Source organism: Tyto alba, unplaced genomic scaffold (assembly GCF_018691265.1).
Source record: "Tyto alba isolate M040663 unplaced genomic scaffold, T.alba_DEE_v4.0 Super-Scaffold_3, whole genome shotgun sequence".
Classification (NCBI taxonomy): Eukaryota; Metazoa; Chordata; class Aves; order Strigiformes; family Tytonidae; genus Tyto; species Tyto alba.
Window position 1 is genome coordinate 14,922,913 of NW_024881304.1, and position 25,847 is coordinate 14,948,759.

The 25,847-nt window shown below is 43.2% G+C and overlaps 1 protein-coding gene across 11 annotated transcripts in view; it reads right to left on the reverse strand.

Annotated features, from left to right (window-relative positions):
- The window catches only part of FOXP1 (forkhead box P1), a 390,943-nt gene that overhangs the window by 5,162 nt on the left and 359,934 nt on the right, over positions 1-25,847 (reverse strand). For 7 of the 11 annotated variants that reach the window (XM_042799335.1, XM_042799336.1, XM_042799334.1 and 4 more), the window contains 7 exons: positions 17,461-17,662; positions 17,275-17,354; positions 16,481-16,582; positions 11,698-11,819; positions 9,514-9,583; positions 7,497-7,535; positions 5,658-5,824 (listed from right to left, as the gene is read on the reverse strand). In XM_042799335.1, coding sequence (XP_042655269.1) covers positions 5,658-5,824; positions 7,497-7,535; positions 9,514-9,583; positions 11,698-11,819; positions 16,481-16,582; positions 17,275-17,354; positions 17,461-17,662 — 782 coding nt within the window. The remainder of the gene's footprint in view (positions 1-5,657; positions 5,825-7,496; positions 7,536-9,513; positions 9,584-11,697; positions 11,820-16,480; positions 16,583-17,274; positions 17,355-17,460; positions 17,663-25,847) is intronic. The other 4 variants (XM_042799341.1, XM_042799339.1, XM_042799337.1 and 1 more) reach the window with 3 other exon arrangements.

Below are 25,847 nucleotides of genomic sequence, written 5' to 3' on the forward strand. Positions count from 1 at the left end.
TCCGCCTTGGGATCGAGAGAAAACGCTCTCAGCTGACATATTAAGTTGATTAATACAATCTTTGGATAAATAAGCGGAATAAGCATCCGAATGGCAAAGCAGCGGTTTGTCAGCCCGCCGAGCCGGCGGAGGCTGGGCTAATCATCGCTCGCTGTGTGTGCGGCGTCTCTCGTTAACATGCAGAACCTGTGAGACAACTCTCCAGAGGACGACCCCAAGTGAGGTTCTATCATTAATCAACTTCAAGCAAACACAGCAAAGAGACACCATGATACATGCTTTAAACTCCAAATTAATGCATATTTTTACAAACTGTCAATAAGGGAAGAAAAGCCCTGCCAGGAAACACAAACAGAGAGGAAAAGGCTCGCTCAACACAACAATATGATAAGAAAGCACAGTCCTAACGAGAATAATAACACTGTCAGCTGTAAACAAGGCAGAACATGATCCCCAGCTCATGGTGGGCACAAGGATGTACTAAAGAGATGAGATCTGCCAAATTTCTCATTACAGCATAGCACATGAATAACCCGCAGGGGAATGGGGCTTGGTCATTCAAAACGGGTATGATAACAATTGAAAAATGTTGTTCGTAAATCATATTTACAACAAATCCTATACAAATACAAATTACCTTTTTTTTTCTTTTTTTTTTTTTTTTTTTTTGTTCGGCAGCTTTTGAAATGTAAAATAGCCATGTGAGTCAATAGTGTCTTGTTGGTGGGACTTTATAGGAAAGTAGGATTTTATTGACATTACCAAGTATTAATAATGCGACACAGCAATGGAGACCCTGTTTGCTTCCTAAATAATTGATGTTGTAGGCAATCCCTTAAAATAAAGTGTTAATGAGTTCAAGTCCCACTCTGTCTCTCATTGAGTTGATATCCACCTCCTAGAGTCTTGTTTTTCTTCCATGCAGGCTGATTTAACCCTTTCACATTGGCTACATGAAAACATAATCTGAAACGCAAACCTTCATTGTAAGAACTTTTTCTCTCTTTGTGCAGCTTTGCTTTGAAATGAATGATTTTAAATAGCCGCATTTTATTTTAGGTTTTGTGTGGATAGGAACGACAATGCAGTTTGTACTCCGTTGTACTGATGGACAGCAAGAATAAATCACCAAAACAGGGAAAATGTACTCGGTGTCCGCGTACAAGCCAAAGGTAACCCTGCCTACCTCAAGTGACCCGGGCGAACCAGCTCTACCCTCATACAGCCTGCAAAGCTGTACTGCACCCTATTTATTTATTTCAGCTTGAGCCTGGATCAGTTTAGGAAGCATCGAACTTGCTGACTACAGACATTTCTAATGTGAAGTGTGAATGCCTTTCAAGTCTCTGCATATTTCAACTTCTTGAGTGGTAAAGTGCTAGATCAATACTAAAGTATCATCTGCACCTTCCAACCCATCCAACAAAGGAGCGGTGGGGAGAAGTGATGCAGTATCCACGTACACACACCTTTTCCCTTCAAATTCAAAAATGTGTGTCCCATCAACACATCCCTGGGAGCAAAGAGGCTGCATGTCGCATAATTTTTGCAAAGATTACAGAGAGAGGGAGATTGCTTATATAATTTTGACCTAATTATCGAAAACGGAGGGATAAAAAAAAAGACTGGCAGAAGACAATTCAAATATCACAGATTACCAATTAGCATAAGCATATAAAAAGTCTCGTGAGCAGATCATCACCTCAGAGGTGTGTGTGCTAACCGTCCCGGCAGCTCGTGGCCCTAGCGAACATGAAACCATGCTGATTACTTGCAACTAGAAAAACTTACGAATAGGCTGTGGGGCCCCTCACTTGGGAGAAAACATGAAATGAGAAACAGAGAAAAAGGGGGAAAGAGCAGCTACACATATAGACCGATAAAGCATGTGCTACTCTGCCTTTATGGCAGTTATCTTTTTTACTGCTGTTTTAATCTGAAAGTCTTGCTTGTTGGCTTTCTGGTTTTTATGCTGCTGCCGGGCTGATTTTTGGTTTTGCTGTGTTTTTTTTTTTTTTAATAGCATTATTTTTGAAAACGCAGGTGAGAAATTTCCGAAGGAGCGAGGAGAGCGCACATCGCGTACAGCAGACAGAGGTGGCCTCGGCACGTGGACGGGAGTTTGCCCAAAGGCTGCTCGGGGGCCACGTCTCCGTGTCCCCCCACTTGGCCAGGGGACAGAAGCAAACGGGTGCCAGCAGGTAAGAAAGGTACCTGCTGGGCTCGCAACCACCCAAAATGCTGTGAAAGCTCCTTCAAAGGTCCCTGAACCTTTCCAAAACAAACTCTGCCCCCCACTTCTGGTTTTGTTATGAAAGCAGGTGAAACCAGGCGGTTTTCACCGAGTTTCTCTTTGAGGTTTGGTGTGGTTCCCAGAAGTCAAAAAAACCCAAAACTTCAGGAGTGAAAAGCAAAGCAAGCACCAAGTTATGAAAAGGGCTGCTCGACCCTGAGTGAGACAAAGCCGGAGAGGGCCACAAAGCCACGGGGAGGCACAGCCATGCCAGCCTCCTCCAGCAGCTCACGTGTTGGACAAACATCAGACAGCGAGCTTGGCAAAAGCTCCATCCAGAAAATTAGGAGCGTTATCTGGGTAATACAACCCCCCGGGGAGAGATCTGCATGGAAAACAACAAAAAAATTCACCTCCTTGTGTACTCTCTCAGTTATAACCACAAAGTGGTGTGTGAGGAGGAAACCTTACTGAATCCGTGATTTTGCTCAAACATTTCAGAGCAACTGAAATAAATAAGCCTAAATAAGCTCAAAGGCAAAAGGAGACTTTCATATCTCTCAAGTAAGTCTGACTCTCTATTTACCACCTCATCAAAACCCCCAACTAGGGAAGGAAAACTTCCCTTAGAGACTAAAGAATTCAGCCTCTTGAATTACAGAAAAGGTAAATGCTGGGCTAGGCAAAAATTTTTTAAAAAGTGGGAGGGGGACAGACAAAAGGAAAAAAAAAAAAAGAAAGGGTTTCCTGTTTCTGTTTTTATAGTAACAGAATTTCAGTACACTCCTTTTAAGTAGATGCCTAAGACTCCAGAAGGGGTTAACAATAAATAACCTTGCTGAACACAGATTCCCCTTCTTTTCACATCTGAGTAATTCTTTTGTTTGTCCACTCTGGGAACAGAGGAGTTTTTAATAAAGCTGACTGTTGTTTAAAGCCACTGAGTTCTGGTGGTGCACACAGCATGTAGTAGTTTGCTTTGTGGCTACCTTTGGAGCATATCAGGATGAAAGTGTTATGTCCCCAAGCTGTAATTATGCGACTACTTTCTAGTGTTTCAAAAGGAGGGGGAGAGAAGGAAGAAAAAAAAAAAACAACACCCTAGCCGTGGTTCAATGTGTCATAAAAAGGAAACGAATAAGCGGTAATAAGACTTCAGCTAAAGTGTTAGACTTCTTAGCTGTCATGTTAACAAGGTCCTTTAAACCTTACAATAAAGTTTAAAGCTTGATTTATTCTAATATACTGAAATTGTTTAAAAAATAATTTGCATTATGACAAGGAAATCTGTTCTGCGAAAAAAACTGAAAATGTCATTAACAAAGCAGGCTTATGGAAAATGAGAGGTTGCACAGCGTCTGGAAATTTGCTGTCGACTCATGATTTTATTTAGTAAACAGGGTAAATCCCACGACGTGTGAATGGTGTTCTGGCTTTAGATCCCTTCAAACTACTTAGAAGCTCCATTTTAATGGGGAAGCTCAGAGGCTGGTATTGGCACATCACCCGGCCACATTTTACTTAAGCAAAAAGAAATGTTCAGCAGAGAACACATATATTATCAATTCTGAGAAAATGAAAACACTCAGGAAACAATCATTTCCATATTACAACAGAAAATTGGATTTTCTGGTGAATAATGAAAATGAGGCATCCCTCCCCCCCGACGTCCTCTCTCTCCAGTATTTGTTCTGTGCCCCTCACCTTGGTATCAATGTGCTAAGAGATGATTATTAAGTGCAACAAAGGCCATGGCTATGCACAATTCTGGAAGATGTCCTAGACTGTTTCAACTCGGTTATTTTTCCCTCCTTGCAGTCTCTTCAAAGACAACGAAACCTTAGGTGAAATGAGAAGTGCATGAACTACACTAGCCTTGAACTTGCAAAAAAATAATTACTTGGATTAACGCAACATCATAAACGCTCATCCCTGTCTGCTAGGCCAGGAGAAACCCTTGGGAGAAGTCTTGTTTCTGGAGAAAAGCCACGTCCCTCCACTCTTCCTTCACGCCGGCCCTGCGTGGTCACGGGCAGAGGATAACAAATTGTGACTAAAACTGCCTCAAGATGAATCCGTTTGTGAGAGATGGAAAGTGTGTCAGGCAACCCTACTTTGGGAGAGATAATTAATACTGCACAAACAATCACTGGAAAAGCCAAACACACTATTTGAATGTTTTGAAGTAAATGCTAAAAGACAATGTTTAAATTAATTATTAATTAAAAATGAATGTTGCCATCTTTAAAGATTTTTTTTTTCAAAGCACTTTGTGCACTGATTTAAAATGCTGCAATATCAAAGTATCCTGAGCCTCAGATTCCTTGGTGCCCCCTCCCCTCCGACAACACATTATGCAGGTGGGAAACTTTTTTGCCATTAAATGCTAATTAGTTTCACAACTAATTACTATCATGGTATTAGGTTAATGTTTTTCTACTTTTTGATTTAGACTTACTTTTGTAAATCCCTTATTCAAATTACTTTGCAGTGAAAGACTACAAATTAGTTCTCTTTTTAATGCGTAATGTGAGCCGTGGCAAGTCAGCCAGTAATTTTACAGCCGGTTTTAAGGAACAGGCAGAAGAAAGGCAGCACGGCGTGGTCACTCGCACAGGTAGTCAACCGCTCCGCAGAGTTTTGAGAGAACTACAAGAGTTATAAACCCTGGCTTCCTCACCAGCTGCCAATTACCCGGTATGTAATGTGAGGGGAGGGGGGAGTTTACAGCTTTGCAAACTCACTCTGTCACCCCATAAATACCGAACACACCCATCGGGGCATCACACCCTTCCTGCCTTACCCTTTCCTGCGCCAGCTCGCTGCCCGGGTGCCATTCACGTTGAGCAGGGACAGCGATCCCCCATTACTTCATGTGGTTATATATGCACTCATTATACTGCCGTCTGTTGCTATAATGCTCCTATTAATTTTCCTTTTGATATTTTAAGAGCAATCTATAAATCACACAGACCTTCACGTGTGCCATCGTTAATGCTTAGCCAGAGCGTTGTGCGTCGAGTGGCTTTTTTTAGACCCACCAAACAAGCCCACTTCCCACTTCTGCCCCAGCTGGCCGTGCTTGTCGCGTGGACCGAAGGGCAGAGAAATCACATTTTTTTCACCAAGAAACGCAGTTGCCTATGAGGTTTTGCACGGTTGAAAGAAGAGAACCGCAAACAAGTTAACAATTTTATGACTCCACGTGCGTGTCGGACTGGATCGAGCTGATCAGTTTTATGTGGGAACTAGTAAACGGCCCTTTTATGTTCCAATCAACCTAAGCACGTCCCCAGATGGAGATGTCTACTCTTGCTGCTCCATCCAGGAACCTCAGGCACCAACCACGAAGGGCTCCAGAGTCACGCTTCAGCAGACGGCACGACAACGCCGCGAGCCACGCGCGCGTCCCTGCTGTACTTACATTGCTTGCATAGGGGAACGTCCTGGACTACTGTCACTCCCGTTACTGTTCGTATGCTCCATTGCACCATTAAGCTCTTCCCTCATCGCGTTGGCTAAATTGCCCAGAGTGGGATTTCCCATGGAAGCAGTAGTGTATAGAGGTATACTGTTCTCAGCCATTGAAGCCTGCCAAGGACACAAACAAATATTAAGAGCTGTGACTAACGTTTTTGCGCACTGCACAACACACTCACTTATTCCAAAACATTCTCCACATTTGCATTATTTGTAATTACTCTTTTTAAAAAATATTATGTTTTCTGATAGGTATTACCCTGATTCCACCAAGGGAAATACAACATCGTTTACATCTGGGTTTAGGCATTCATAGCTGTATTGGCTTGTAACAGGACGGAGCCTTCCATTCCCTATTTGGAATTACACCCCCTGGAAAAAATAAAATGTCCTTTTCCTATCTCCACTTTGCAAAATTATGTCTGGGGCTTTGGGGGTTTTTTTGTGGCTTAGGTCAGGGTTTGGGTTTTGTTTTTAATGAAATAGGGGAAAAGAAAAATTAGAAGTTGCTCAGTTGATAACTCCTTCCTACCAGAGCAAATGGGCATCCGGCGGGAAGGCAGCGTTACCAAGTTTGGTTTTTCTCACGACACAAGTGCAAAGCTGCCGTTAGCGCTAACTGGATCAGTCCGAGTTGCACTGATCTATCTGAGAGCTGAACCAGTCCATGTGAATTTTTTTAAGGCTCAGCAACTCAGTTCTTACCTTAGCTATTACAGATCTGACCATTTTATTTTGATTTTAACTTGTTCTAAAGAAATACCATGCAGAGGCACACTGGAGTCAACTTTCTAAATGGAAATCTTTGTAGGAAGAGAATGAGCTGTTAAATATTTTCCTTCTGATTCCCACCGTTCTGCCTGCTAATATTTACTGTGTGTCAGCATTAGCTCATGTTGACGGCACAGTCCAGTGCCCGGCGCGGCAGCGGTGGGAGCGCAGGAGCCCCGGGCCCCGGAGGAGCCCGGCGTTTGGCAGGGATGGGATGCAGAGCTTTCCAAGGCCGTAGCGCCCAGGGACTCGAAGGACATTTAACCATTTCACCCATCCCAGCTGGATCCGGCTGACATCATGTGCAGCTCTCTGAGCCGTGTCAGCGCCGGAGAGCCACAGACGCTGGCTCGGCAGCGCTCGACCTGCGCCGGGGGGAGGTCAGCCGGCTGCGGCGGCGGAGCCAAAAAATCCATCAGGCTCCAGCTCTGCATGATGCAAACCCTGCCCATGGGAGGGGAATTCATGCAAGCGTCCTCCCCATCGAACGCTCTCGTCTGCTCCTAATTTGTGGGACAGAACTCCTTGCTTGCTGCCATCCGAGCCGGCAGAGCTGTTCCCAGGCAAGCACAGCTAGAGACCTGGGTGGGGGGAGACGGGATGGAAAGGGGGGGACCACGACCAGCCCTGACTGCAGCATCTTCAGGAGCATGGCCCCTTTTATTCTTCCTTACGTTGACCTCTCCATGTGCAGCCCTATGTGTCACACGTGATTACAAAAGCTATTCTAACAGGGAGGATTATTTTTATCTTCTTGATTCAACAACCGGCAAACTCATTGTGATTAAGGGATGCAAAGAATGGTTCACATTTCCTGCACTTGGCAAAATAATGACTCAAGTTCTTCACCCACGGTGATAACTTGTAATTGCAGTAAAGCAATTTACTGGGGGAGAGGTGGGACACGAGGAGTATCTGCTATAAAGATAATAATAGGGGAGGTGGGTGTTTTGGGAGCCCCCGGCGACCCGCTGGGAAAAGAGAGCGCTGGTGAGAGCTGGAGTCCCCGTACCTTCCACACACAGAGGGGGGAGAGAGCTGCTTCTTCTCCCTGGCCACGAGGGAAAACAGATGGAGGAGACGTCAGAGGGGTCTGGGTGAAGGAGAGGGGCGGCTCTGCCACCCCACAGGAAAAGAAAAACACAGCCTGGCATCTCGGCAGCACACCGCGCCGTCCCCCCGGCCTGCGGAGAGGCGGCCGCGGCGCTCACGGGGATGTGCAAAGAGCCGGTCTTTGCAGATGCCCGCAAAAGCTGGGGGCACGTTGCTCGTTAATTATTAATTCAACTGAACGGAGGCACTGGCAGGTAAAGTGGCCTTGTGTCCCGGGAGGAAGGTTACTGCCCAAGCAAGGTCCGAACCGCCCACCCGGCACCGGCCACCTGCACGGCTTCGCCCAACCCCCCCATACAGCGCCCGAGCACCCGCTGAGATTTTGCCTCCAAAATCCAACAAGGCAGCGGGGTAGGGGGAGAGGAGCGAGGACCCTGCTGGCGAATTTTCAACCTAAACGAGAACCTGTCTCAGTGCAACGAACACTGCTCACCCCCGTTTATTAGAGGGGCCACATGAGCGGTAGCAAATCTGGCCCGGGCTCTTCTCTCCATCAGCTCGGTTTTCCTGATGCCATGGAGGGGCACGAGTACGTGCCGCTTCCAGGAAAAGTGGGAAATGGGAACGGTTTGGAGGTTAGCACAAAAGACAAGAATGGATGGAGATGACGACAACGACACGTGTTTCAGAAATAAAACACGAACAGTTCCGTATGATAAGCATATTAATTGAAATTAGTCACATAGTTAACAATGTGAAGAAATGCAAGATCATTTCATTTTTGCCTTTCAGCCTCATGAATGTAAAATGTGCTTGTAATCTTAATACTATTCAAGAGACAAAGCAGTCTTTAAAAATCACACTTCACAAGACTCAAGGGAAAATAAGTTACTAATGAATGGTATTTACAGTTGCTTCAGTTAAGCATGCTTTCCTCTGCTTTTCAGAAGTTACTGCATAAACTCAAATAATTAGAAGAAATGCAGAACATGGCTTTTCTCCTAATAATCTGCTTCTCGGTTCTGAAAAGAGAAGTCTGCTAGACCTTCCACAAAACACGTCTGCCCAAGCAAATATCCATGGCCATCAGTGAACTTTTCAAGAAACAACCCTCAACAAACAACCGGGGTGCAACCACGCGCGGTGTGAATTAATTCACATTATATGGAACAGGCTTGAACCCCTGCACAAACACATCCCCCCCTGCAAATTCAGGGCACAGTGAGGCATTCGTACCCTGCGTTCAGATAGCAAGTACCGACTTTACCTGGGGTTTTTGAGATAGGCTCAGGAATTTGTAGAGAGGGGAAAAAAAATGCCAGCCTGATATATAGCACATGAAAAAGGGCTGGAGGCACGCACACTTTCAGGCTGCAAGTTATTAATTGTGCACCGACACTTTGTGTATTTCTACATCGTGAAAAAACAGAATTTTTGTCTTACATTTACAGTGCATTTTAAACCAATAAAAATGATCTTTTTTTTTTTTTTTTTCTATAGGAATTGCGACATTTATTTTTTACCAACAATAGGAAGATATGCAAAAATAGCCCTTAAAAGAAAAGGGGGAAAAATGATCTGCTTTCTCTTTAAACCCATGAACAATAGAAGGTCACGTGCTGCAGTATCCTATCATTCAGCACATTAATAGCTGTGCTAGAGTAATTACACTTGTGGTATTTTTGCCTCAAGTGAAATTCTGAAATAAGAGGATGGAAATTATGATACTGCTGATAAATATTAATAAGTGAACTTTTAATTTTTTTGCCACAATATTCAAAATGCTAAGCATCTAGCTAATGCTGAAGCAGCCTGATATGTGTTTGCCTCCAGGGACTATGATGCTTTATGCACTTAAGAAAAAAGTTTAACGGAATTAAAATTTAATATCTAATTAGAGCAAGGCTAATATATTTTGAAATGAGTGGGGAAGACACACGCCTCTGTTGCATATTTGCTACAGTCATTAATCTTACCTGTAAAGCAGCATTGAGAGGTGTGCAGTAGGTGTGGCTGGTCTGTATGTTTTTAATAAGAGAAGGGTTACTGCATAAGAAAAACATAAAAAGGAGAGTTAAATGCAACCAACTTCTGTGCGAGGGTTTCAAGCATGTAATGCTTCCTCCCACACCAGAAAACTAGAGTTGAGACTGTTTTTCCACACAAGGTCTCTTTCGTTTCTATTTTTTTTTTTTTTTTTTTTTTTTTTAATTTAAAGAAAATAGCTGAGTTTTCAGCAATGGTTATCAAATTTGCCTTTACTAAATAAGGAACATCATTATCTCTCGCCGTTACCTCGCCATGTGTTCTACTACCCTGTGTTAGTAGCACATCTTGGCATCTCTGCTCATTTTAGCTGTGTTCAGGAGAAATTCTCCAATATTCGCCGTGTCTGGGAGCCAGCTACCACGTAAAGGTCCATCAAGAGGAGGCTATGATCAAAAGCATCACGGGACATTTTAAATACTACTTAATGCAAATGATTCTCGAAGTCGCTGGCAGCAGAGTCCCTCGCAGCAGAGCGGGGACCGCGAGGAGCGAAGATTTGAGCCGCCTTATTTCCCGCCAGGCAAAGGGCCCCGGGGAGCCTCTGCCCAGACAGTTGGGGGTTGCGGGCACGGAGGCACGACGGCAGGTACCGCTGCACGCGGCGAAGCCATACGGACCACGCAAAGCAACATGCTGCCCCAAAGGCCGTTCTAATAAAAAACATTCCGGTGTGCTCTTTTGGACCCTTACTGTAGGGACCACCTTAAGCTTACATAAGGGGCCGGATTTGAGGAAAATGAATGCCAAGTGTATCTGCTCTCTCTTTAACAGGCACGTAACTACCACTGGTTCCACCAGATGGGAAAAAAAAAATTAAAAAAATCATCAAGTACAAAGCAGATAAAAAGTGCCAATGCAAAAAATCTCCAGAAAGTTTTATCACTCACTGGGCATATTTAGTTTTGTTTTGTTTTGTTTTTTCATGTGGGAATAAACTATGGTGAGAAGCGTCTTAACTGAGCTCCTCCCACAGGGACCTGCAAGGATCAGTTGTCCTGGAGAGATGGCCTTCGAGTAAAGGTCAAAGTAAATTGCTTTGGGAACCCCAGGAATATTTGTGCGTGGTTGTTGTAGACAGAGGATGGCCTGTTGATCATCCTTACAGCTGGTCTCACTGCACTCTCAAACTTTTTGAAGTTAATTCAGTGTTTCTGTGTTAGAAGCACCTTGCTCTATTTCTGATTAAGAGTTGCAAAACAAAGCATAGACTGAAAGCAAAGGAAAATATCAAAATTAAAACTTATCTGAACCCTTTCCTGGCATATATATGTCTTCCTGACAGGTCTACAGCAGCATATCTGCACTAGCGTGGATAATTATTTTAGTCTACATTGCACTATAAACAAATGCTATAACAAACATGTCAAAGTAGAGTTATTACTGCAGGCATTTGGATTATCAGAGTAGGACACACAAAATACACATAACAACCAAAACTTTAGTTTCTTTAGCAGCAAAGGTGATGTCACTATTTCGTGAAATGCAAGTCTACATGAGATGGGTAAATCATGCAAAGCAAAGCAACAGCAGAAAAAAAAAATTAAAGCAAGTAAAAGCTCTTACTGTGCAACAAGCTCGCCAAAGTTTTCATCAGGGCAGTATTTTCGAGGACGGCCTCGCTGAATATGACGGCCACGTTTAAACTCTTCATCATCAACAGTCCAAAAGGACCCAAACTCATCCTCTACTCTGATAAAGCACTTATGCAGTGAGAGGTTGGTGCGAATGGCACCCTGGGACAAGAGCAGCAGCAAAGGAGATGAAGTGGAAACAAAGGGACACGGGATCGGGGACAGAACAGACATCAAATACAGGGAAAAGGAAAAAGAAAATAAAATGCAATAAGCATAAGCAAATGGTTTGTGAGGGTTAATATGCATTGCCACCTAAAAGCTACTAGCATGTGATGCAACAAACACCAAGCAAGCAGGGTCAGGGTACTGGTGGGCATACAAACAGTAGTGATGAGATGTTTGTCTTGGTTTCCCTTAACTGAAACAATGCGAAACCACCTGTGGTTGGTCTAACACCAGCTAGCAGCCAAAAGCCTCTACGTTAAACTGTAAGCATGATCCAAGCTAGGCTAAGAAGTTCAAACATGGTGGACATACCCACTGATCTTTTGTGGCCTTCGTTTTTGGAACTCTAGTTCATCCACTGTCCATACTGCCCCTTTAACGTTTTCTACTCGCACAAAACACTTGTGAAGACTAAGATTATGACGCACTGCATTCTGCAGCAAGTATAAAAGAGAAAACATTCAAAAACTTTCTATGAGAAAATGCTCATCATTGTCCAAGAACAGCAGCACAGTCAGCTTGACAGTCCTCATTTTGCAATGTTAAGCCCCTTCCCCTCCCCACACCCGCTTGCTTTCCCCGGCTTTTTACATCTTATTTTGCAAAGACAAAACAAATACGAAAGCTTAAACTCAAGATTAAAAATTCAAGTTACTCTTATCAATTATCCCCAGTGTGAATGAGAACAGCCATCATTTCAAGCATGCACATAATACAGCACGTTTCATACAGAACACAAGAGGAACATTGCTTAGACATTTTCAAAACAAATATATACGCTCTGCAAAGAGAAACTTCTCCTCTCCTGGAAAAGAAAGCAGTTAGAAAGAACAGAAAAGATTCCACGTAAGTACAGACGGCTCAATTTAGCAGGGAGGCACTGGAGCTGGTGTTGCTGCGGTTTCCCACAGCTGGGCTAATGCAAATCAGGTGCTGAACCTCCATCCACATCCACGGCACGGACCGGGGGCTCGGCAGCACCCCACCGGCCAGCACGGCACCGACTCCTGCCTCCATGGCTTGCTCTTATATGGAAGTTGGCTCCTATTTCTGGCAGACTACCGTACTGACTGATCTGAGCCTCTGCCAAGTGAAAACATGAGGAGGGCTCTCCGAAACAAAGTGATAATATCCCCACAGCTCATCACCCAGAGGGACCTGCGCTTGTGGCATCCGATGCTCAGATGTCCTCTCCGCAGCTCGGCGCCGGGGAAGGATGAGCCTGGCCGACCCCTCCGACGTGCTCAGACCTTTGCTGAAGCTGGACATAACGAGACACCTCACACTGTCACGGCAAGCCGTGGCTTTTCTGTCCCTGCTCCCGCTGAAACGGTGCCGAGAGCCTTGTTACTCCTCAAATGAAGCGCCATGCTCCTTCCCCGTTTTACGACTTTTCTGAGCAAATACCCTCCTACAAAGCCACTTGGATTTGTACATGGAGCTTGTCCTGAGCACTGCTGAAAGGGGCTTGGTAAACAGGGAAAACAGAAGAAGCCATTTGCTGAAAATATGCAGGCGAACAAACTCCATCCATCATCACTGGCACCATTGATTTAGTCAATCTGGTTGACTCGTTAGCAGGCACAATGCCAGCCAAACACATGGCCCGGGTCTAGGCAACCAAGAGACTACAATTTTTTTTCCTTCTCTCGTCGTCTCTAGTTTGTTTTTTTTTTTTTTTTTTTAATGAACATCGGGTCTGGATGGTGAAAGGGAGCTCTAATCATGAATGTCTAAATCACTGTGCAAACAAAGGGTACACACAGTGCATTTGTCATGTAAATTAAGAGGCAGTGGTGTGTGTGCCTGGGAGGGGAAAGCTAAGAGTCTTTTGCTACTTTTCCATTTCTCTGCAATCGCTAGAGTAGTCCCCACACTCCCGTCCTTGGTAGAGGGGAAGATTCTGGGCTCAAACTGGCTTCGCTCAGATGTTTGAGCGCAAACGCGTCTCCTCTGGCTGTAGGTGCCTGAGCCTGACACTTCGGCTTTTCCACACCCATCTGCTTGTGAACTGGTGGAAAAATAAACCTTGAATACGCTTCTCCTCTCAGCAAGGAGAAATCTAGCAGAAAGTCAACCTGTCCATCAGATCCGCTTCCTTCTGCCCTTTACTTTCTTCTGTTCTTATTTTTCAATGTTTTTTTGTTTTTTTTTTTTTTTTTTTCTCCTTCCCACCTCTTCCAGATTTCACTACTGTTGAAATTTTTGGCAAAATCCCTGATTTTGAGGTGGAGGAAAAACATGCTAACGCCCCACACCTTACGGGCTAAAATCAGCCAGCTCAGCAACTGTTGGTGGGTGCCGCACTAGTGCAACCCGACACAGGGCTGCCGGCCCACATCTGGGTAACTCAGGCAGTTTCCTGTGAAAATGGGAACACTGTCAAGTCTGGAGCAAAATGTAAGAATAATAACGCTATTTCCCCCAGTGAAAGCTGATCCTGTAGTTCATACAACACTTGATCAAACGCATACAGCAAAGTTCAGCGAAGGGAGTCCTCGGAGTTTGTAAACAGTCTCTAAATACACGGTTGAGCAGAAATATTTGTGTTCTTCTCTAAATAAATCTAATGCCGGAGAAATACTTTACAGTCTGTTCGTGTTCTCTTGAAGTCAATGTGTAATTGATGGTTAAGGCTGCTGGATCGGGATCTTGCTGGGTATGTTGGGACAGACAAGTTGAATAGTTGCAAGACGTCCATGAAGTGCTGCCCTCACTTTCTATTTTCCATGTGATCACTTATTTAAGGAATTCACGACAGAAAAAAAAATGGTTTGTTTCTCCTGCCTCTGGATACTCGCTATCTAACAGTTCTATTTGAACAATACCCCAACGTTTCGGAGCCACACCTGCAGCCTGTGCCTCATGGCTGCGACTCAGTGCCAGCAAATTACTCCACAAAATAAAAGCAAACAGACACTGCCTCTGATCTGTCAGAACCAGTTCACAGTGCTCCCCCAGCAATCAGCTTAACAGAAAAATTAGGAGCTATTATTGTAAGATTATATATTTACCTTGTTAAAAATATTTGTATGCAAGCCACTTTTGCAGAAAAATTACCCTGAACATGCTTGAATGTAGTAAATGAAAGGGTTTGTTATTTTAATAACTGCTCAGGCTCTGCTGTACTGCATTTTGGGAAAGAGGTTCATTTTTTAAAGGTCTTTATTCCTGCACTCTTCTGTGTTTTTGAAAGAGGGCTCAGGGAAGTTTGCCCACACCAATCCCTGACCCTAAAACTTGGGGAACACTGACCCAAACGCCCCCTAAGCATTAGCTGAAGGTGAGCGCAAATCAGCACGTATATATTCAAATTATTCCGATTCTGCAATTAGCCCCTTGTGCTTGTTCAGTGCCCCGTGGGCTTCCCGTCATGCCAATCCAGAGCTGCATTTTCATCCCTGTTGTTCCTGAAGCCTGGCATAAATCTGCACAGTCTTCAGCACAAAAACCTGCATTACTTCAAGCGGTTGCCAATTTTGCGAGTGCTGGCGGAACCTGGGGGGAAGCTTTTCTTCCCTGTTAAGTGAAGCAGGACCTGGACACCTGCACGAGGTCAAGGTGTCCAGGAGGGGTCTCGAAATGGCACCTGCCTCCCCCGGACACACCTTGCCCTTCTGCCAGGCCCAGGCTCCGCAGCTCAGCCTCTCTCCTCCTCCTCTGCAGCAGCACACTGTAAGGGCACATGGCTTCTGGGACTGGATTTTACGTGATGCACAAAGCTAATTCCTAGAACTAGCCTCGCAGGAGATACAGCCAGGACTGCCTGCTGCCTTCTTCCACTCCCCCCTCCACTTTCCTTCCCTTTGCTGCTGGAATTAAATAGGATTTTTACTTTAGCACCCACACCTGCAGCTGCTGAAAAGTCCTACTGGAACCACTCCAGCAGCAAAAGACAGGCAGGTCTAAAAGGATCTTAAATCAGGGAAAGTTAATTTCCTTTCTGGATAGTAAGGAAGCTGCAAAGTGAAACACTGCTCATGTTTTCCAACTGCAGCAAAGAATCAAAGCAGCAATCACAGAGACTTTTCCTGAACCTAAGAGCTTCTAGACCAAGGTTGAAAATGTATAAAATTGTGCTGGGATCTGAATTAAAAGCAAAGCACGATACTAAAAACCAAGCTAACTTCCAAGGACCATTTTTAGCTCTACCCTTTGACAGAATTAGTCCTAAATGCAGGCTGAGACAGGAAAAACAGAAAGAGCTGATGAAACAGCATGTATGGGATATATTCATCCTGCTTGGTCATTTGAAGTTGTTTGAGAGCAAGAGAGCTGAGCGATCTAGATTAAGAGAGGCTCAAAGTACCAGGGGTGCAATTTTTACAGCGATACAAGATCCTGTTATTTAATTCATTAATTTGTAATTGTATTAGCTTCAGAAGCCAGTGTGACTATTATAATGCTCTATACAAGGGAGGGAGCTCCCCCGCTCCCTCCCAATAAAATAAAATTAACTCCCCAGACCTCTTATCTAACAATATCTGAGATAGTTATGGTAGGAAATTAAAGTGCCAAATAACAAGTTTATTTCTGTTGAACACATTTCTTATTGTGGGGCTTTCTTCTTGCATATTATGCTCAATAAGTTTCTGCACGTGATTAAAAAAAAAAAAGGCAGTTTATAACAGATCTGTATATGTAGTTAAGAGTCAATTGATTGAGGAAAGAAATCTACCGATCTACAGATCCTAGGAAAAAAGCGGTGGTTGTGATTACAGTCTGCATAACTAAAGAGACAAACAGCGTATCTTCTAATGACACAATAACTTTACCTCTTTTTATTTTTTTCCTAATACGTTCCAGCTGAAGGGCTTGAGTTTCACTGCTAGCAGCAACCACACAGAGGAACTCGTGGCATAATCACAGAACATAAAAGCCAATAATGGGGATTCAATTAGTGGTTTTCAAAGGCAGAAGAATTTTTCTGCCAAATATCAAATTGTTCCTGCAGATAAGGCACCCAGTGTGTGTCAGAACTGCCGATCTAAATTTTCATGTCCACATGTCGTTACAATTTGTTATGTCATCAGCAATGTCTATTCTGTACATGTCAGACACCAAAGGCGAGAGGCGTGGGCGGGCTAAGGCTTACCTTCCACGTCGCCGCGTTGCGTCTGAAGTAAGCAAACATTCGCGTGAACCAGTTGTAGATTTCATTTAGTGTTAGCTGTTTTTCTGGAGATTCGAGGATGGCCTTGTGAAGCAAAGCGATTGCAAAATCAGTTACGAGCACACCAGTACAAACTACACTCACAGTTTTACTTTACCAAATACAAAAAGGAAAGAAAGGAAGAGAGAAAGAAAGAAATGGAGAAAGAAAGATAGTAAGAAAGCAAGAAAGAAAGAAAGAAAGAAAGAAGAGATTTGGAGCAAAAAATCCAGAGGAGGGTTTTCATAATATGAACTAAGATTAATGGCTGTATTTAACAGTTCAATGCCAAAATTCAAAATGGAATTATCTAATTGTTTTGAGTTTTTATTTCTGTTTCCTTACAGAAATATTAATTTATTAGTCATTCATAAAGCAGAATCAAAGAGAAATGCAAAACATTTCACTAGCTGATTAAAGCTCAGTAATTATTTAGAGCTCAGATTAATTCTAGGGATCAGAGATTACTGTAGCTTGTGATAATTGACTTGCCATCTTTAAACAGGCTCATTTTCACTGTTGTGTGAAATGAATTTCCTAATAATCACATCGTATTGTAATACTTAATCAAAAGCAATTATGTTATATATTGCAGTTCTAAAAACCCTTATAGTAAAGGTTTGAGCATTTGAGCACGCTTACATACCAAAGGTTTGAAAATCTATTTAATCCAGAGTGTGCACATATAGGGAGATATTTTTTTTCTAATCCAAATGCGTGTGTTTGGCTCAGCTTACCTGTCTAATTAAGGATGCATACGTGAACGGTGGTCTAACTTCTGCGTTCTTATAAAATTCTTGGTTCTGGGCAATATCTGCTAAATAAGAGCAGTTGTTCTGTTATCATCACAGCCTGCCGCTGCGGGGCTGTGGGCAACAGCCAGCCGCCCCCCCAGAGGGGCTGTGCCACCAGAACCCCTTTACCTGAAGAAATGGGGACGTTGTATTTATCCGAGTACCGCCTCCGGATGGGGCCAACGTTGTGCATGCTCGTGGTAGTGATGACCGACGGTCCCTGCGTGACGGGAGTGATGGGCGCAGTCGGGGTGGTGGGAGTATGAGGTAAGCTCTGCGGAGACGCCTCGGACGCAGTCTTGGAAAGCGTGACGCTCGATACCAGATTCAGCTGCGGAGGGAAGGATGACGGTTTCGTTACAAACGGCATTTCTGGCTAATTAAGGGCTGCAGAGAAAATTCTCGATAACGGAGTCCTCCTCAGTTCGAAGCAGACAACAGAGCCCGAGCGCTTGCTTCGGCACAGAGTGCTGTTGTAACATCTCCATTAGGAGCCAGTAAAGGGAAATAAATGTATACATTTCCAAATAGACTTAAAAAAAGAGTAACGTAGCCTGCTGCCAGAACTACAGATTGTGGATTTTCACCTAAACCTTAAAACAAGATCTCACATAGTACATAATCATTTTAATATTTTATTTTCATTCTATTGTTTCTAACCCCCACACATCTCTTATTTCCATGCTATCATTATGCATGGCTTCTAATCAGTCTTCTTAGATATTTCATTGGAGGCATCAGGCTTAAAATAAAAGGCAAGGCTTTCCTAGGGACGTACCAGGGAGAAATGCAATCTCTCTCTTCAGCGTTTGGGCTTTTTTTTCCCCCCCACCCCCCTCTGTTCATCCATTTTAAAACCAAAGCCCAGAGTAAGTTAACACTGGAATAATTTAATTAATCACGTCGCATGAAATACTGCAAGCATTCAGCCCAGCAGAAGTGGCACCATTCTTTTTTTTTTCTCCTAGGACGGAAGGCATCAGCGTTACCTGCATGAAGCCCAGCCCCGGACAAATGGCAGTTTGCCCCATCAGGCTGTAAACCACAACTGCCTCTAGGATTGCGTATCAAACCCAGCCCCAAACCAAGTGTTTTTGATACACAACCCTATTTATATAACCAGCATCCACATTCCTCCCCGACCCTTTCTTTCTGCCCTCTAACGTCCTTTGAAAGACGATGCTCCCTCTCAATAGGTCACTCCTGCTGAAGTATTTTAAACAAACAATCTGATCTCTTAACTACAACATCAGAAAAGATGACTGAGAAAAGGGCTCTTTGACTACTTCCACATTTCCTTCCCTTGGGCAGTTTTGCGAAAAACATTGGTGAAATCCTGACCCCACTGAAGACAGTAGCAAAATTCCTACTGAATTTAAGAGGGCCAGAATTTTACAACTTTTGTTCGTGATTAAAATTCCTTTTTGCTGGACATTAAACCTTTTCAGATGAAGGCAAGGCGCACTACTCAGCTATGCCCCCAAATATCTCATGTTTATCCATAAGGCACTGTATTAATTTTCCTTGTATGAAAGTATCCAGATAAGAAAACTCCTATTAGCATTCCTCATATGAGTTAATAGCCACAAATAACGTTTCTTTATAAAAATAATAGGATTTATCCAAAGCAAAGGTAGTGGAAAATAAAGGGCTCTGATAGTACAGAAAGGATGCCAACGCAAAAAGACCATGGCCCCCAGAAAGGGCGCAGATGAACGCCAGATAAATTGTGATTGCTTTTCCCTGGAAAAAAGCCGGAGAGCGCGAACCCGGCGAGGGACGGTGCAAGGCGGTGAGATCCGGGGAGTGATTTCGTGGGGACACCGCGGCGGCGCGAACCGCGACCGGCAGCCCGGGGGTGAGCCCGGCCCGCGGGTGGACTGGCGTGGTTTAAGGACTCCGATTAGGGACCCGTCTATAGCAGTGTCTCCCTGTTATCCATCCATCCATCCATCCATCCATTACATATGGTAAAAGGACCAGTGACGATAATAACAGTACAACTGACAGGTCTCACCATGAAATTAAATCTACTGTATTTTATCTCAGTTTCTAAATGGACGTTTTAACAGTCCGGTAACTGCAAGCAAATCTGCATCAATTTTAAGTGCCCATCTCCAGCGCAGGCTCGGCAGCCGGGCCCTCCTGTTGGAAAGATCAGTGCTCGTGCTTCATCATTACGGCTCCAACTACTCCATTTCAAAAGAGTCCCCTTCCTTTTTTAGTGTGTAAAAACTTAACATTTAATCTGTTTCTACTAGGGAACTGCGAGAAAGCATCCACAAAGGTCAGCGTTCCCGGCTTAAAGAATCTGAATCAAGTCAGATTTCTTTAGGCTTTTCAGCATAGGTAGCAACTAGGCATAAACACAGAAGAGGACGAGCAAAGGGGGGGGCTTTAACAGGCTTGACAAATGACACTGCGATTCACACCCACTGCTGGGCTGCCACTAATAAGCTACAGAGGAAGCAGCCAATCTCAGCTAATTACCAGATAAAATTGTATTGTAAGGACTCTAATTAGGAGATGCTTATGGAGGTGATCTAATGATTAAACGCTGCATCCAAGTGACCCCACCATCAATGTGCAGTGGTGCAAGATGTCACCGGAATATTTTGTAGAAACAGTAATTTTATTTCAAGGAGGGGAGGCAGTAATATTTGTAATAATGGCTATGAGGTAAACTAATTAAAAGACAGTTCCTAAAGGAAGACTGTGGCTTTGAGCAGCTGTGGCCGTTCCAAAACAAAGTGCCAAATCTCAACAGAGGAGCTGCAGTCAAGTGGAAAATTTCTGCCTGACCTCTGCTCTCGCTATTAATTCGCAGGAAAACTAATGACACATATACATATTCCCACAAAATTGTTCTAATTGCTAATTTGCCAAAGGAGCCCAGTTTCCAAATTAAACATGACTGCAGTCTGTGAGGAAAGAGAGAACAAAAAGCTGGAACGCAGCGAGTCTGCTGTGTTTCACCTCCGACGACCATTTGCGAGCCTGAACCAACAAGTTAATGAAACACGACCTTGTCGATCGCTAGCGAAGTTTTTCCTTTTTCCGGGTTTTATTTGATGACACTCTCCTCTTCCAGCCGGGGTCCGATCCCTGCCGGTGCTGCTCCCAAAACACAAGCTGGGGTAAGGGAGGAGAGGGCTGCGCTCCCTCCGCAGACCTTCGCTGCTGCTTTCTTTGTTGCATCTATAGCGCAAAGGCTGAAAAATCCGTTGTGAATTAGAGCAGAATGACAAATTATGAATGGTGTTGGTTTTGTTACCATCTTGAATTATTAATCTGAATGGTAAACTATTAAATCTTAATATTGGCGTCAGTTAGAAACGTGAAAGTGGCCATGGACAATCGTGCAGGGCAAAGATCAGGGAGGGACCGGGCTGGGAGGGTTTCTTTTCCTGATGGAAACTTGACACAGCTTCTCCCTGTTTGCATTTTCTATTTAAAAGCAAGTTACTATGATTAGAGAAGTTGTTCATGTTGGTATTTTGTACACAGCCTGCTTCCCACATTCCGGAATTTTTGGATGAGGTATCACTGCTGTCAGAGGGGAGGGAGCCCAAGTCACAGAGTGAGTACTTCAATGAGCAAGGACTCTTGCACTGCAATAATGCACAACGTGGGGCATTCTCCAAGCACACCAGAGAGTCCAGCCCTTGTACCAAAGAGTTTAATGTTTTTGTAATGTTTGTACTGGGCAGGGGGGGAGGGAGAATTTCCTCCAGCCTTAAAAAAAGAAAAAAAAAAAATACAAAAAAACCTCCTCAAAACAAGAAGAAGGAAAACAACTGAAAAACCACCAAAGCCCGCAATAATTTTAGATCCTAAAACTCTGCAAATTCAATCACTGAACCTTGTTGGGTGCTTTGTCCAGTCTTGGTTTTTGAGCACATTTCCTTATACTGTTTTAACTTAATGCCATAATTGTTGCAGCTTTCAATATCCTGCTTAAGTTTTTATTATTAACCTTCCCTTTCAAGAAATCGTCATGTCTTCCTATTAAAGGTGAAGATTGAGTCATTTTCTTTTTTTTTTTTCTTTAGATATAAACAAGGCTGCGAGGTAACTCCTTCACCCCGTAAAATAGGTTTCCAGTAAGTGGCTCTCCCACTTAGGGGTAAGTCTGATTTCTTTTTGTGTAAACATTTTACATGACAATAGTGGCTGCACATAAAAAAGCCCCTGAAACTCTTTTAAAACGATAAAGAAAAAAAAAAAAAAATCTGTTTTTAAGTGTCACAGTGGGGCCATACCCTCTGCTGCAGGGCAGTGACTCCTCTGCGATGGATGCTGCTCCTCTGGTCCCAGCTGGGGCTGAGGATTGAGCTGCACCAAGTTCCCAGGACTGAAACACTCTGGAGCAGAGACTCCTTTTCTTGACACTAAAGGTTGGAGAGAAAGCTAACGCTGGGCCTGAAACTTTGTTAAATGCTGTGTCTTCCTCTCCTGTTTCAGCCTGGACACATTAGTGTATTAGATGCAGAGCCTGGCAGGCAGCAATCACTTAGCAGGTGTTGTTATTGGCAGGAATACTAAGGAAACCAAAGCTGAGGAGTGAGACTTAATGAAAACCAGTATATAAAAACAGCTTTTGTTGTGCTTGAGAATCTCTCTTTATTGCTGCGTATCGTTATTTTTTCAAACTATAAAGTACGGCTACAGCAGCTAAAATGCTCAGTCATTACCTCAACAGTTAAAAGACTATTTTTTTTTTAATGCTTTGTTATTACAGTTGCTAAAAACAGTATTTCAAAACAATCATAACTGCTATGGTTAGGATAAAAAAATACATTAAAGAAGGGATATCTAACAGTGCATTTTATTTAAAGTGCCAAAAGTTTCTTTAAAAGTCCTCTGTCTACTTTTTAAAAGATGGCTATAGCACCCAGTATGCAGAATTACTTGTTGGTTGATGCTTTTTCCTTTTCCTTCCCTTCCTACGAACTTCGACACAAGTTAATCCCCCCAAAGCAAGCACATTTCCATTTTAACCTATTATGCTGATCACTAACACCAATAAAAATAGCATGTAGGGGAAAGTACCTTAATAGCAAAACCAGAATGACAATTCTTGAGAAATCGTTTTTCTGGCTTCTGTGTGGTGGGGCTTTTTTTTGGTTTGTTGTTTTTTTGTTTGTTTGTTTTTTGTTTTTTTTTTTGGTTTTCTACCTTGAAAAAAATTCACCTTACGAAAACATGTCACAGCATATTCCTTCACAGACAGCTTTGTTCTCACTTTATTCAGGCCCTTAAAGTCTCACCAAAACAACACATGCAGCAGCAATAGGAACAACTTTGTGTGCTCCAAGTGCTAAGTCGTGAGATGCTTCCATTTCCTTTTAAAGTGCTGCACCGTTGGGCATTTTAATGAGGAAGCTGGGCTTGTTTAAGGGTGGTGCTGAGCACTGCCCCAGCTCCCGAGGTGCTCTCCCTGCCCAGCCTCCCTCCTGTCTGCCCTGCCGCCCAGCAAGAGCTGCCCTTCGCAGTACGCCAGACACGGACTGCGCCCTCCCCGCGTCCGTACCTCTCCCAGTGATTCAGGCCACCCACCACTACGCTACCCAAGAAGGGCCTTACATCTCAGCGGCTTTAATAGGACGGAAGAGCTTTACTGAAGAGATGTCTTGGTGGACTGGTGCAGTGAAATGCACGGGCCGCTCCACCTTCCCGAAGCCAAAATTAACGCAAGGAGCTGAAGTCACCCGACGGTGGGGATGTGACGGGTGGACATGGCTAGGCTGGACAAGCAACCCCTCCCCAAAGCTGGGTGAGTTTTAAATTAATGCACAACCATCAAGAACCGGGCTGGGGTCCAGCCTGGTCCAAAACCACCCGCTCAGCTACTGCCTGAAGCCCCAAAGGCAAAGACGGTACCAGTGGTCAGTGCGGATTACAAACGGCACGTGCTTAACAGAGATGCTCAGTCACCAATTTTACCTGTCAGTAACAAAATAGTTTAAAAACAAGCATTAAGATCCTTTAAGCAGAATAAAAACATTTCCTCAGTCATGAAAAGGCTGTAATTTTAAATCCCAACTCAGTGCTATGTTTGGATTCGCAGCTGCTCTTTCCTTTAAAATCACCGACGGGCCGTAATATATTAATTCTAACATACACCTTGCATTAGTTATGTTGGCAAAAAAAAATTAATTACTGGATGTAAAGAATACTTCGCACTGCAATAATGGTCATCAGATCTTTTTACCAAAGTCCTATCCCACTGAGTTAAAAGGACTAGGGTCTAGCACAGTCTATGCAGTGCCTGTGTATTTTTTTCACTAGGAAAGCACAATTTATGCAAAACACTATACTTCTACATTTTATAATTAATTTTCAAATGCTTCACCTATACATATTTTAATAATTTCTGATTTATCAGATGGTATCTATAATAAATTTTTCTATATTTCAATAAATGAAAAGAAGGCAGTTTCAATCCAACAACAGAGTGCCACACAATATAGGCCTGTCAGGCACCAATTTTTACTTCTAACATGTAAGTTAAAGGATAAGGAATTTATAATGCTGCCTGTGAACGAAACCACTTTTCATACACAAATGTGATCTTTTTTTTTCCAAAGGGTAATACAACAGTACATTTACATAAACTAATCCAAACAATCTATGTATTTGACAATGGCAAACCTCACACAGACTGCCTATTGTTGGTTTACATCTTGGAGTTCTTTATGTTGGCTTGTAACACTGCTCTAGCTGTCAAAGGTTTGACTTGGACTCTAAATAAATGGTTATAGAAGTGCTGTGCAGCGATATTGGACTTCTTTGCAAAAGAAAACCTGCTGTGTATGAATTCAAAAGCTATTAATTTTTCAGTCAAAAATATTCATGCCTATTTCTTTTAATAAAGAAACACTGTGCTGAGCAACTGAGAGATAATGTTGACTAGTGGTACAGAATTTTCAATAGAGCAGTTAAAAATAAATTTAGTAGGAGGTCCCCAACAAAGCTATAATTTTCCAGAATGTAAAACATTTTTAATACTAATCAAGACAGCCCTTTTCCCCCTGCGTTCACTTTTTTTTTTCTCCTTTTTTTTTTTTTTTTTTTTTTTTTTTTTTTTTTTTTTTCCTTTCCCCACTGCTTTTCCCTGTTTATTAGCTGTTAACACTAATCTTCATGGCGACACCGCCTGGTATCTCCATAGCCTACAACACCCGCGAAAGCTTCCTGCCCTCCGCGGCTGAGCATCGATCACAAGCTGCCTTGCCAAACACTGCTCGCCTTCTTATGATTTCCTCCCTTTAGTTTTTAATCCTTCCTCCTGAGGGGCACCGCTGTTATGAAAGGCCTCAAGGCAGAGTGCTTTGAGACTCCCAGATTATTCCGCTGTTTTAATTTTTAATCCAGTAAGAGCTATAGAAACCAAACCTCCTCCCCATTCTGTTGGGTCTACATACTTTGCCAACAATGCGCTGAAGCATTTGCATTCAGGCTGAGATGGATACGAGGAACTAGAAGAATGGTATTTTTATAGATACTGTAAGTAGTTTCTACTCTAGAGGGCTGGTACCCACTGGATCAAGCAATTTTCGGCATCTCAACAGCTTAAATGGAAGGGTTTATACCTACCACTCAACTCTCTCCAAGAAGGCACCAAAATTTCCTGTTGACTTTGACATCTGCTCCGGTGTTACTGAATAGCCTGCAATTTTCTGTCTAGTAGCCTCCCTATGCACTTCTGCAGCCATTTATTTCCAACTACATGGAAACTGAGAAATCCTTTTCTAGTAAAAATGTGTGCGCGAAGTGTTTAATGATTTTATGTTCTCTGTCTCTGTAATGTGTTCTGTTTCAGACATTAATTTTGTCTACCAACTGCATCTTGGCAGGCTACCATATTTGCTGGGTTAATAGTCTGACTCCTTTTTATTTCTATCACCATAAATCACACATATATGGGTGTGTGTTTGCTTTATTTATAGAAAAAAAATCAGTCAAAACAGATAAACCAATACTTTGTCATTATGCTGCATCATTGCATATTGATTAAAATTGCTAGTACTAACTATAGATTGTCAACGCTCAATTAATTTTCACACAATGACTCAAAGCAAAATCAAATAAAGCCAGTGTACCTTTAAATCTTACAAATCTTAAAATCAAGAAGCAAAGCACTCTCTCCATTTTGAATAATCATTGGAAGCTCCAAGGAACATTTTCAGCGTCAAAAGGTTGGGAGAAAACAACAGCTGAAGAAGCGTCATTTTGGTCAGGGAACGAGATGGTGGATTCACCACCCTGGTTTGGGGGGTACCTAGGAGTTGCCTTGAGCCGCAAAGCCACTCGCTTCCCCAGCACCCCCTTTTTTAAAGGGCAATCTGGGGTGGGGAAGGTTTCCCTTCTCTGTTTCAGCAGTATAAAACCTGATACTGGGTAACCGTGATCATCGTCAGAACATGCAGCTAGACTCTCTTCTTCTACTGTAAATGTCTGTCAGACAGGGAGAAAGCAAAATAAATATACTAAATATAATTTAATCACATCTC